At 30.1% G+C, this 14,316-nt stretch overlaps 1 protein-coding gene across 2 annotated transcripts; it reads left to right on the plus strand.

The window, feature by feature from the left end:
- The first annotated feature begins 5,987 nt into the window (after window positions 1-5,987).
- LOC126771996 (snurportin-1) lies at window positions 5,988-12,704 on the plus strand. 2 transcript variants are annotated; one of them, XM_050492194.1, is made up of 9 exons: window positions 5,988-6,041; window positions 7,295-7,473; window positions 7,593-7,683; window positions 8,863-9,033; window positions 9,263-9,454; window positions 9,887-10,017; window positions 11,367-11,515; window positions 11,625-11,791; window positions 12,122-12,704. In XM_050492194.1, exons 2-9 carry the CDS (start codon window positions 7,322-7,324, stop codon window positions 12,230-12,232), a joined length of 1,164 nt encoding a protein of 387 aa, XP_050348151.1. In that variant the 5' UTR covers window positions 5,988-6,041; window positions 7,295-7,321; the 3' UTR covers window positions 12,233-12,704. The 2 variants fall into 2 exon arrangements, with proteins under 2 accessions (XP_050348151.1, XP_050348152.1); XM_050492195.1 differs by lacking the exon at window positions 5,988-6,041 and having other exon boundaries at window positions 7,200-7,473; window positions 11,625-11,802; window positions 12,122-12,250.
- The last annotated feature ends 1,612 nt before the right edge of the window (window positions 12,705-14,316 follow it).

Here is a 14,316-nt window from a genome sequence, read left to right on the forward strand (position 1 = left end):
TTTTAATATATATATATATATATATATATATATATTTATAATCTGCTCATTAATTTTAAGCTTTTAAGCTTATAGCAAACTGTTCCTCGTCTTGTATTATTAAATATATTGTTTAAAACGCTTAAATCAAATAATAAAATAAAAGAAACTTAATAAAAATACTTTACGCCCGGTAAAATATTTTTGTTGCTTATTTAAGGTATTAATAGAAAGATATATTTTATTAACAGAAGGTGTTATGAAATCGATAATTTTATATTTATAAAAAAGAAGAGTATAGGTAGGTAGGTAGATAACTGCAGAACACATTTCTTCACATAATGAAAATACCTACATTATTTAAATTATTATAATTATTTTAATTTATGTATTATTATAGTTAACGTACGAATCTTATTGCAGGCATATTATATAGAAAACAAAGCACCATAGTTCGCTCATTCTTTCATAACCAAATCTATACAGATATTATAAATGCGAGAGTGACTGCGTCTGTCTATTACGCTTTGACTTAAACACTGAATCGATTTTGATGCATTTTACTATGAAACAAGCTTGAGCCACGAGGAAATCCATACCCTTTTTTATATTAACACACCAAAATCTCCTCCATAACTTAAATATGCGGGCGATGCCACGGGCGAACACTATTTTTAAATAGTGTTAAAACAAATTTATAGAAAAACTTGTGTTTAATAAACGTGTTTTTTTTTTTTATAGAATAGGAAGGCGGACGAGCATATGGGCCACCTGATGGTAAGTGGTCACCAACGCTCTTAGACATTGGCATTGTAAGAAATGTCAACCATCGCTTACATATCCAATGCGCCACCAACCTTGGGAACTAAGATTTTATGTCCCTTGTGCCTGTAATTACACTGGCTCACTCACCCTTCAAACCGGAACACAACAATATCAAGTATTGCTGTTTTGCGGTAGAATATCTGATGAGTGGGTGGTACCTACCCAGACGAGCTTGCACAAAGCCCTACCACCAGTAAAAAGTAATAAGTGTACTTATCTATTGTATATTCTAGTGATATTATATAAATTACAAGGGCTATAAAGTACCTATATTCGCCTATCAATAGTTTCGCTACTACCTTGCAACACTAGCATTTTTTGCGAGTATTTGTTGTTCACTAAACAGGTGATGATAGTACTTTGAGTGCGAATCGCGATACACTCATTATCATATAAATTGCATTTTTTTCGCATATTATTGTTCAGTAACAGGTATTACCTATTCAGCGTGTAAGCAAATTTTAATAATCTCTGCACATAAAACTTTATTAATTTTACATATACTTAGTTGAAAATATAAGTATAATAGTTATCTCTGTTACTACTCTATATCAAATTAAAATGTTAAAGTTTTAACTGCTCGTTTACTTCACTTTTTTAGCGTATTTGGTCGGTAGACTGGCAAGTGGACAACCTGATGGTAAGTGTTCACCACTGTAATAGACATTATCATTGCAAGAACTGACAATCATTCCTTACATCGAAAATTCGCTACCAACCTTGAGACTTAGATGTTAGAAGTATGTCCCTTGTGCCAGTTGTTACACTTCTCACGTTAGTATGCAGGCGATCCCGTAACGTTATCCGAAGAGATGGAGTGGGTACTGCTGGTGCTGGTTTTCTAGTGGGTATTCCGGCGCCTCAGCGTTGGCGTGTCTCACATACCCCACCTCATGTTGGGGAAACGCGTAAATGCATTTTTCCAGCGAAAAAAAAAAGTTCCTCTGAGTTACTAGCAAATGTATGTACGTAACAAAATCTTTGAAGTTGTTTTTCTTGTCTTTCCGTCCCATCGGACCATGAGAGCGAGAAAAAGAGATGCACTTTCTTTTACTTTGTACCTATAGTCTATTCCAAAAACATATAAACAACGTTGACATTGAATTGACGCGATATCATTGGTCAATAATATCTTAAATAATTGTCATTATAGATTCGCAAAAAAATGGCGTCTTTAGTATCTCAATATAACATGTATCGATGAGAAATGTACTTGAGAGAGTCTGGGTTCTGAATAAGCTCAAGTAAATGATAAACTTTGTAATAATTATGATGCAAAATAATAGATAAAAAATAATATCATTAATGAGAGCTTTATTGTATGTAGTGTAATTTATGCGGTTGGTCATTTAATATTAAATGCAGTAATATAGGACAATTAAAACATAATCAGGACTAGAATCTCAATGTGGTAAAAATACAGTATATATTTAAAAAAAACTATGTTTTATATTTACGATAGCCTTGATGTCATTATATCAATTAGTTAGTGAGCCATTAAAAAAATGAAACGGTTGCTTATGTTAAAGTGTCTGCAAATAGGGGTTGCTTATTGCGAATGGTACATAAGAGCGAGAGAGAATCAGCACACCACACCGTTCATCAGATAAGGACGCAATATGACAGCTGTCCCTCGTCTTAAAAGATGTGATAATAATAAATTTGAGATCACAGAATCTTTTAAGAATGCAGATGATGAATCTGATATCGAAGCTCTGAGAACTCCGATAAATCAATTAACTATAACTGAAAGCTGCAATGTATTATACCTACTTACAGCTTCTATTATTATTATTAATTTTTTGTAATATTATATAGCTAATGTAAGGTCCAGGCAATGAAGAAACTCGAGAAGGAACCGAAGACTGTAAATCCATTGTTCATGATTTAAAAATATGTGTATGAAATTACACAAAAATCAGCAAATTTTCTTCGTACTCGGTGATTTATATATATATAAACTTATCTTTAAATACATTTGCATAACATCAATCAACATATCATTGTATATATATACTTTTGTTTCGATTACATATAATTACAATAGTGTTTTTTGACGTGGAACATGTATTACGTGTACTATCTCTGTGTCTGTGTGTGTACTGCACGCGACAATAAATTTATTTCTTTAAGAGTTAAAGAAATAAATTTTAAGAGTTAAAGAAATAAATTTATATGTATACATATTACTGCATATTTTTTATTAGTTTTCTTTATTTATAAATTCTTTCGTTAGTCATCAATTGCTGTATATATATACATAAGCTTACAGCTAAGAGCAAAATGTCTAGCTATTTGTTTCGACTTCTGTGAGTCATATTTAATCAAATGGACATCTAGATCGAAAAACATTAAGCAATTGACTTAGTAGACTTTTTTACAACTAACTACGCACATCCCGTGAACAAAGCACTAGGCGTCTCATGTCTGCCTCATGGACTTACCTTATTTTCAGAATATCTTTTACCATCAGCCTTAGAGGCCAATATTTTATTGGTAATAACACGAGTGGCCGTTTACATATTTGCTTTAATAATGAATACTATATTATTATAATATAAATTTTATACACTATTTCTTATAATATTATATACAAAAATAGATAAATTAATAAAAATAAATTCATAATATGTTACTTGATGAGGCGTTCGCTACGAGATTAATGAAAAAGCGAATGTGTAAACTCTAGTTCGCCACTCAATTCCCTTTGACTCGTGTCCAAAAAACCGAGCCCGATGTGAACGTCACTGGCTGAAATTCAAAGCACGAGGCGAGCTGAGAACGCCTGCACAATGCACATAGCCCTGCCACAGATCAACACACGATTACGTGACGATCTTTAACTTAAGTCTTTGACTCGATCAAATCATCGATCCAATTTTTATATGCTATAAAAATCCCTACAAATATTTATAAATCATGTATATAAAACGTACCACTACTAACTACATTTATAAACGTTATCATATTAAAATACATTACGTACATATATTTTCGTTATTTGATATATTTAGTTCTATAAGGCAGAATATTATTTTTCATCGTCTATATTCCAGTCTTCTTCATTAAATATGTACTACCTAATGCAAATATAGCCTCACCCTCGTAGATTTTAGTTTATAAACGTCTTCACATCGTATCGATTATATGATTACGAATACGAAGACTTATAAATTTTAAATACAACACTCAACAGGTATTTGGTAAAATGCATAACTAGTCCTTATGTATTCTATCGATCCATTAAGAAAAATCTAGAATTTAGCTCAAATGTTCAACTTAGTTCGGGAAAACCGATTCGATATAAAAACTAAAATACAGCTTATATATTTGATTTAAAGTCGATTTTTGTTTGTTCAATTGAGTTGTTTATAAATTGCCTTATATATTTTGAAATCGTGTAGGATAGAACCAATAGAATTAATTGTAATTTATATTTCAACAAATTTAGAAAGTTCATGATATGAAATAATAGCTGTATGAAAAAATCGGAACAGCATACTTATATTAAAATTAATTAATATTAAATGAATTAAAATAATTAAATCTTAATTTACATTCGCAAGCGATTTAAGAAGAAGATATTCTCTAAGAAGTCCTAAAACATATCGAAGACTCTGGACATTTGTAAATAACGGCGATTTGAAAAGTGTATTTGGCATATTAGTAATTTGTTTATTGTGACATTTTATTACCCATGTATTAAGTCATAGATATCGCAAGTTAAGAAGAAGTGCGAACTTCACATATACCAGAAGACAAGGAGAAATGGATACTGCGCTTCAACGATAGGCTGATAGCGAAGACTAGACTAATACCAGTAGTGGCACCAAGACGGGCTCTTATGGAAGCATTAGATAACTAATATGTCATGGAGCTTTTAATACATGTTTATAGAGCAGCTCTTGAGAGAGGTCTCAAAAGACTAATGAAAATCTCCATCGGTAGCCAATGGACGTAGAAATGCAGGTTAATCAAGATATAATATCTTATGCTTGTCATTCAAAATATAACGTTGGTCATTTATATATACTAGGAAGAGGAATAGGCTTAAAACAAAACTGACGGACCCCCATACTTATATTGGGAGTTATATTGCCATTACCATCAACTTTTAGAATTCGATTGTCCATGCCCTTACCCAATGTTCAATGTCTTTTCATTATTTTTATGAAAATCAACTAACCGTTTATTCGGGAATAAGAATCAGACAAAGAAACAGAGATAGTTAATTGTTTAACTGGTTCGCCACTAGTATAAAGGTCTAAAAACAACAATAAAAAGAAAAAGCTACGGAGATTTACACACAACAACTACATCCACCAATACATTCACCGGTCCTATATATTCACTCATTCATTCTTTCACACTTCCTATTTTCTACCTTTGTTTCACAATTTTACTTTATCTGACGTCCCGGAAGACAGGCGGATATCGTCTCTACATATTATAGAACCGTAAAATTGTCATATTGGTTTATCAAATAAGAGTTCATAAAGTGTAACTGAAAATAGTTGAAGTTTATCATTTCATTTATATTCTGATTCTCGATTTAATACTTATTAAAAGCCTGTCGGTATTTTAAATTAAATATATATTAATGTATATAATAATTATTTTATACATTGATCAGTTGATTTTCGTAAAGCTCTTCGGTACCAAATAACCCTGTCCCTATATATCCTCTTACTACACTGTATTCTTATAATGAAACAAAAAAACAAAAGTAGATCATATTTGTGTAACATACAATACTTCAATACCAAATTTCATCTCAGTAAGAGTTATAGATATACTGATAGATACTGGTATTATATAAAATATAAAAAAATAACATCATAATGAACTCATAAACAAACATTTGACTTTCCAGAATTTAATAGAATATGTTTTCAAACACTTCACATAACAGTAATCCATAACATCACAGTTCCCCACATATTTTATTTTAGATAAATAAATTATTGTTATTCAATAATGAGTAGTATGACTATGCAATACATGTCAAAATGGCATGTGATTTATGACAAGAAATATATCGTCGAGAGTTCCTTTTCTATTCGAATACCGGACCCTGGTTGTTACCACCTGCATGGCTCGGTGCAACGTCAATGCATCTGTGCGCATGTCCACTCGCATGCGCCTTACAATGATACCTAAAACCTCAGTCGAATACAAATAATAATAGAAACAAATCGTTTGAGCCTGAAGTGAACCGGTAACATTATAAATATCGGGTAAGTTTTATTTATTGTTTATGAATCATGTTTAGAGCTTATTGAGCAACAACCTTATCTTATATTTGGTATTTATCGATATTGAATTAAATTGCTTAACTTTGATTGTCATTCGATATATCCACATAATTCTACCTATATCAATTTTTTATTGATTTTGCTAAATTCTGTAAAGCAATGCATGTTGGTACTCGAACTATTAAAGTATAAAGCAGTTTCTAATAATCTATAAATTAGTTGTAATAGAATTATTTTGTTTAATTTAGAGAAATAACTTATTTGCTTCTGTTTTCAATGAGTAAGTAGAAAAAGCAATGCATCTACATATATATTTTATATGCCTATTTATTTTTATGTATAGTATAGTATGTAAGTTTTGGCAATTAACAACCGAAAAGAGTTTTGTTTTTTAAATAATTAATTTAAATGCTTTATATTTAGTTCGAAAAGCGTTTCAAGTCACGGTTTTCCTTTACAATATGTACTAAGAGGAGGTACTCTTTATGTTGCCCATGTACCCCCCATGTATGCCCAATGACAGAAGTAAAAAATTAAAAAATAAATAAACAACTTAGACCTTGACCTGACATGACATTATTGGTTGAGATCTAATGTAGTCTATGGTATCGCTATGGTGTGCTATGGTATTTGAAACAAATTGGCATTTTGGATATCGGTGAAGGTTTAATCAGAAATTAAAAAGCAAAATTTAAGTAAATGTGTGAAGTTAAGTGAAATAGTTTTACAAAATAAATAGACTGCGATAGGTATATTAGTCAAGAACTGTTTGTAGTCATTAATGTAGCAGATCGCATGGTATAAGTAAATCTAAGTTTTGTTTATTTTTACTTATTCTGCCATTTAAAATACTTTTCATTGTAATATTTATCATATAGTTGTACTAAAATTGCTAGATTTACATACAACCTACAGATAGAATATTGATGTTTCGTTAAGAATATTGCGAATTTTATTAACACATTTTATGAAATGTTGACATAATATGTTTAACATATACATTTGTTTATATATATGTTATATTATGTATTATATTATTTGCCTATAAGCGGATGTGTGATCGCCGCGTTCTGGTTTTAAAAAACACCATACGTCAAACTTTAAAGTCTATCCTCCTCTATGTTATGTGTCAAATTTGACAATATTTTAGTTTCCCTTTCGTTTACACTACAATAGAAAGCCATATGTTGTGTGCCGGTTTTAACATTTGATTCAAATAACTTAATTGCTTTCAGTAAATTTATAAACTATCTATTTTAAAAATGGATGAAGATTTGGAAATTCTAGAAAATGCACTCTTCAATCTTCAAGCTCCCGATGTAGAAAGAAGCAATTATGAAAGCCTTTACAAGTACTGGGGAAAATTTGGAAATCAAGAAGAGAGACGAATGCGACTTTTGGAAATTCAAAGAGGGCAATTATTTTTGAATATTTATTAATTGAATTTGTTATTGTTGACTTAATAATTATATTACTGTTACGTTATACTTCAAAACACTAAGTTTTATAGATTTGTTTATTATTAAATTGCAGCAATAGAAATAACAAAATAGATAAATTCCGGGGCATCTTGGATCTCGTCGAATCCGGTGAGGATAGTAAATTATTCAAACCATACAAGAAGGTAAGGAAACAAAAAATTAAGTAAATATATTTTTTGGTTCACTAATATAATTATCATGTAGTAAAATACACTATGTATAATTTAAAAAAAAAAGAATGTTTTGTATAATCACATAATTATTTAATATAATTATGTGATTATAGAAAACATATATACAGATGAATGTATATAGAGAAACAGAATATATTAAACAACAAGGTCATTGACATTGTCCTTAACAATGACAAATTTGGATAATAGTATATCTAATATTCAAACTTAACTATACTTTATTATTATGTTTACCATAAGATATATAACAGTATTGTTTCTTAAACTTTAAATAATAAGTTAACAATGTTTTAATAGTATCTACGTTCGAAAAAATACATCAGAAAACAATTATGGTAGAATGAATTTTCTGGTGGTAGGGCTTTGTGCACTCTTTTGGGTAGGCGCCACCCACTCATTGGATATTCTACTGCAAAAAAAGCAGTACTTGGTGTTGTTGTGTTCCGGTTTGAATGGTGAATGAGCCAGAGTAATTATAGGTACAAGGGACACAACATCTTAGTTTCCAAGGTTGGTGGTGCATTGACGATGTAAGTGATGGTTAACATTTCTTACAATGTCAGTGTCTATGGTTAGTTGGTTACCATTAAGTGGTTGGAGGACAACCCATTTGGTTGTTCTACCTATTCTTTAAAAAAAAAATCAATCGATTACAAGTACTATAATTTCATAAATAAAAAACAAAATTAAATAAAAATATTCAACACAAATTGTAATGTTATGGAAATTAGATTAACCGAATATACCTAAAGTTTTCTTGAATGTGCCACATTAAAACAACATGCTTATAAATAGAGAGCTTATAACAGATTTAAAATATTACGAGGTGGACTAAAATAAATGGCACACATAGTATGAATTTTTTTAACATAATTTAAGATTTATAACACTAATGTTTCCTATTCCTTTCATACTTGATGAGTGGAGTGCTAGGTAATAAGCACAAGAGACATAACCTCTTAGTTTCCAAGGTTGGTAGTGCATTGGTAATGTAAAGAATTGTTAATATTTCTTATAGGACTAATGTATATGTACGGTGATGTCAAATTACCATCATGTGGCCCAACTGCCCGTTCACCTACCTATATTAAAAAAAAGTCCTTTATAAAGTAATCTATTTCCATTCAGGCTCCATACAAGCCAAATGTAAATGTTGCTGGATTCAATAAGACCGGCCTTACATACAGCAATGTTCTTATGCTGTCAGAATGGATGATTGAAAAGCCAAGAGATTTTAGTACGAATTGGTATGTGGTGCCTTGTCCAAAAGGCATGCGGCTGCTCGTTGTTGCAAATCATGTAAGATAATGTTGTAATATTTTTATCACATCATTTTAGTTTTTTTTTTTAATTTCAACAATTTTTGATAACTATAATGATTTTTTTATTGAAACTAATGCTTTATTGTTAGTTGTCTTTGTCATTCTAACTTAAATAAATTCCAATTACCTTTAAAATATAAAATGGGATACCTTAGCTGATAATTAGCGATAGCTTATCCTTTTTTCAATTTCAATATTATTTTTAGGGAACAACAAAATTCTATTCAAAGTATGGTTACTTTAAATTTGAGCTTCACACTGGGTTGCCAGGAGGAAATCCACACAATTGTTACCGCAAAAATAGTTGTGTATTGGACTGTTTCTTCCATGAAGAGACAAACACTATGTATTTATTGGATTTGCTTGCCTGGAATAATCAGCCAATGACTGATGGAGAGGTAAATTTATTTGTTAATTTTTTATGTGAAATCTCTATTGGTTTACTTTAGAGTTTAGACAGGCTGGCACTTTAGAGGTAAGGCAACAGCTCTCTACTGCCTTAAGTAAGAAGTGTGGATTCGATTCTCTATATATACTACATTTCTATATATTATCAAAGTAATAAGAAATATATATTTATTTTATCAACATAACTATATTTTTAATTATTTTACCCCATATTAATTTATTGGTTCTTATTAATTATAAATTCTTTCAATAACTATCAATATCACATCTGCCGGGCTTCCCTTGGTGGCCACATTTCTTCAATCAACTTGTGCATCTATTAAACTGATTGTATAATGAAGAATACTATCTTATGTTCTTAACACAGTTTTTATTTGAATTCTATATATTTTAGGATAGACACATTATTTTATTTGTTTCAGACTGAATTCCGTCATTATTGGATGAAAACTCAGCTAGAAGACTTTCCGGATACACAAACAATCAATAAGAAAAACAAGGTTATCATAAAAATACTCCCCAAGCTGCCATGCTCAAATCATTTCCTCAGCTAGTAAGTATATTCATTAACAATTTATGTAAAATAATTATATGTAAGAAAATAAGAAAAGACTACTATTATTACAATACAATAATATTTTTTCACTAAGTTATTATTCATTTATTTAATATGGATCTGAAAAAGACACATAGACTTACTTTTAATAAGGAATACTTGCCTAAAAGTTTTGACTTTTTGTACTCCCATAAGACAACAAAACAAAACAAAATGTATCAATTTAATGGTATGATACTAATTTAAATGGCTTATTGGTTGTTACAGTATTTTAAAAACAATAAAAATACTGTAACAACTATATACTTGGTTTGACAGTTATTCAAGAAATTTAAATGTAAGATAAATGTAATAAAACATCAATCTAAAAACACTTAAGTATTAAACGGAAGAGGTAGCTTAAATTATAACCCATTTCTGTATTTCAAATGCATATTTTGTTTTTAATAATTATAACATACTACATATAAAACTAAATTACAATATAATATATGTATTAACATTTATCCGGCATCCCATTCACACCTTATTTGTAACACAGGAAGGAAGCCTTTATAGTATTTGAATGTTTGTTGATAATAATAATACAACATCAAAGATTTTTGTGCTTTGATATTATTTATATATTAATACAGTATATAATTATGTTTGGTTCTAGCATATTTAATTCAAAGTATAAAGTATGACTTTTTACCTATCATCTTGATGAGTTTCATATCTCAGTATCTAAAAATGTTTGGTTGAAAGAGATTTCTTGGTATTTGGCCTCTGTACACTTTGTTTTTTTTTTATATATTTCAATTATAATGTTTGTACAATCATTTGATTGATGTGTTCTCCTATAATTGGCACTATGTGTTTAGTATAAGTACATGTAAGGCATGTTTTGGATATATATTATGTACAATAATTGGAGATCCAAATAAATAATATATTTATATACAATAAAGAGATTAGCTACAACAACACTTGTTTCTCAATAAAAATCTTTTTAGCTGAGATGGCCCAGTGGTTAGAACTCGTGAATCTTAACCAATGATCGTGGGTTCAAACCCGGGCAAGCACTACTGTATTTTCATGTGCTTAATTTGTGTTTATAATTCATCTCGTGCTTGACGGTGAAGGAAAACATCGTGAGGAAACCTGCATGTGTCTAATTTCATTGAAATTATGTCACACGTGTGTTCTACCAATCCGCATTGGAGCAGCATTGTGGAATAAGCTCCAAACCTTCTCCTCAAAAGAGAGAGGACGCCTTAGCGAGCAGTGGGACATTAATAGGCTATTACTGTTTGTTTGTATTACATTGATAATGAATATTTTTAACACATTATTTTTTTTAACAGTTTACTAAGTGCATATCCCCAATTCGAGAATAACTCTCCAAAACTAGATGGCTTGCTGTTCTATCACAAGAAGGCGCACTATGTTGCTGGCGAGACTCCTTTAGTTGGTTGGTTGTATCCTTTCATGATACCTGAAGTTCTTGGTGAAGGTAATCGTTAATTATACTTATGATAAATTTTGATAGCTAAATAGATAAATTGCTTTATTATAATGTATCATTTTTTTTATGTACTTTTTTGTATTGTTGTTTTTTTCAGATATAATAATACATCCAGAGTATGTCGACGAAACTCCAGAAGATTATGTGAATCAAGCTGATTTTATTCAGAAGTTTGAAGATGAGAAATCAAAGAAAAACAAATTAAGAAGCAATAATAAAAACATGAATAAGGATACAGATTCAAACAAGTCAAACAAGACTGAGGTATCTTAAAAGTATGCGTAAAAGTATTTTTTCTGCGTAGGTTTTCACATTCTTCCGGTTTAACTAAATTATTAACTTTGCATATAACTTATTCAATTGCTAATTAAAGTTATTGAAAATAATGACCTATGTTGTTATTATTCCAACCCAGTCGCTTTTTAGAATTAAATATAACAACCATAACTCCTATAGACTTTTTACAATGTCACTATTTCTGTACAATGAACAACATAACTAAGAACATTAGAATTTTAAGAACAAAATATTTTTTTTTTTATCTCTCTAATTAATCTTAAAGTAGTTGTGATTATAATAATTAATTTATTCCAGAAAATTACTACTACAAATGAAACCGTTACCGCTACTATGGAAGACGAAGAAATCAGTGAGAAAGAAAAGTGTGACACAGAAAAAGAAGTAAATGAATTTGAAATGAAATAAATATTCAATACATAGATGTTAATTACATATGATTATTGTTGATTGTAGTGTGTAGTTACTTATATCTAATTAAAAGTTACTTGACATTCTATTAAAAATTGTATACATTATAAAATGTAATTAATGTTGTCTACTCTGTGCAAATACACATGGTCGGATTTAATTGTTTAGCAGGCATTGCAACAACAGATAAGTTGAATAGAGTATTTGAACCATAAGAAAAACGTTTTTATTGATTTGAGTTCATTAATGGTCTCCTAAATCAGGTCCTGCAAATAATTACATTATGTATGATGAAAATGTAAGTGATTCCTATTAAATATGTTGATTTTAATGAATGCTAAACATGTATGAAAAATGCTCACGTATACCACATGCTATACATAAAGAGGTCCGATTGTTAGGAAATATATATTTGGTATAATGCTTATGTAATGTTAATCATTTAGGAATAAAATAAATATTAAACGAACACTGTTTCATTTCTCTGCTGTATCTCTGGTTTCTGAATATCTAATCAATGCCAGATTAACAATTTTGGCTTTAATCGGAACGCACGGAGAATTCAGATCAAACTGGTGTGCAGTTTAATCATCTAATATAAAAAAGGTATTACTAGTATTGACTAGTAAGAGCCGAGATGGCCTAGTGGTTAGAATGCGTAAATCTTAGCCGATGGTCGTGGGTTCGAACCCGCTCGTGGGTTCGAATTTACCACTGAATTTCCATGTGCTTAATTTGTGATTATAATTCATCTCGTGTTTGACGGTTACGGAAAACATCGTGAGGAAACCTGCATGTGTCTAATTTCATTGATATTATTTCACTTGTGTATTCCACCAAGCCACATCGGAGCAGCGTGGTGGAATAAGCTCTAAATCTTCTCCTCAAAAAGGAAGAGGAGGCCTTAGCCCAGCAGTGGGACATTTACTGTAATACTAGTATTATAAAAAAATCGGTAGTTAAAAGTTTTTTTTTACTAATTTAACATTGGCTTTAGAATAACTCACCATTTGGTTTATCTAACATTTGGTAACTTAGGATCAGCTAACGGCTTACGTTAGATCGCTTTGATAATAATGATTTTGTTTTTATATAAAACATTGTAATTATTCGAATTATTAAAGTACCGGAAAAAAGCATGAATTTAGGCTTTGTAATATAATGTATGTTGAATTCTATTATATTATGTAGCAACTTACTATAATATCACAGTTTAGACAACAAGTGTAACAAGCTGTTTTTTAGGAAAATGTCATATCTTTAAAAAGTACTAAATTGTCTATGATTTCATCTCAATACCTTAAGTTTTAGTTGTCACTTGTCTAAGATCTTATCATAATATCTTTCATAACTTAATTTATTTGCCTCTGTATATCAGAGGTAAAATATACCTCTATGTCGTCTTTTAAGATTTTGAGCTCAAAACACAAAAAAAAATTGCCTTTTTTTTAATTTGAAGGAAAAATACTCATATAATAGCTTACTACTTGAGTGATAAGACCGCCCTTGCACGCATCATGTCTGATGAGGTCTGCAATTTTATTTTATTTTTATAGTATAGCTTCTTTTGAACTTTTGTTTTCTTTTTCTTTTTTTTTTACTTGTGTTTGTTTTTTCTTTTTTCCTTGTGTGTGCAATAAAGTTTTTTTAATAATAATATTTTTTTTTTGTTAAGAGTAATTGTGCGGCAGTGATTAGCTAGGGTCTTCAATTTCATTTAGAAAAGTCAAATCAGTCAAACAGTAACAAAAAATGGGTAACGATTATGAAAGGCGTCTAGGCTACCGCCCACAAGACCTGCCGCCCCGGGCAAGTGCCTCCTTGGTAAATACGCTACTGCCTCTATGCTAAATTTTATTATGATAGGTTTCATATTTTGATTAAGTAATCATGACTAAACTACAACTTACAGACAAAGTTACTTTGGCGTGTATAATATTATTGTTTATATTAAATCAAATTGACTCCTTAACTTGATGGTACTTGTGCGAGCCTGTCTGGTTAGGTACCACCCATTCATCACATTTTCTACTATTCTGGTTAAAAACATTGCGCCCAAAATCAATTAATCTTTCAATAAA

Source organism: Nymphalis io, chromosome 1 (assembly GCF_905147045.1).
Source record: "Nymphalis io chromosome 1, ilAglIoxx1.1, whole genome shotgun sequence".
NCBI lineage: Eukaryota > Metazoa > Arthropoda > Insecta > Lepidoptera > Nymphalidae > Nymphalis > Nymphalis io.

Coding starts and splice junctions, on each gene's coding strand:
- LOC126771996 (XM_050492194.1), top strand. CDS start 7,322: ATGGATGAAGATTTGGAAATTCTAGAAAATGCACTCTTCAATCTTCAA. Junction 11,516..11,624: donor ACCTGAAGTTCTTGGTGAAG/GTAATCGTTAAT, acceptor TGTTTTTTTCAG/ATATAATAATACATCCAGAG. Junction 11,792..12,121: donor ACAAGTCAAACAAGACTGAG/GTATCTTAAAAG, acceptor AATTTATTCCAG/AAAATTACTACTACAAATGA.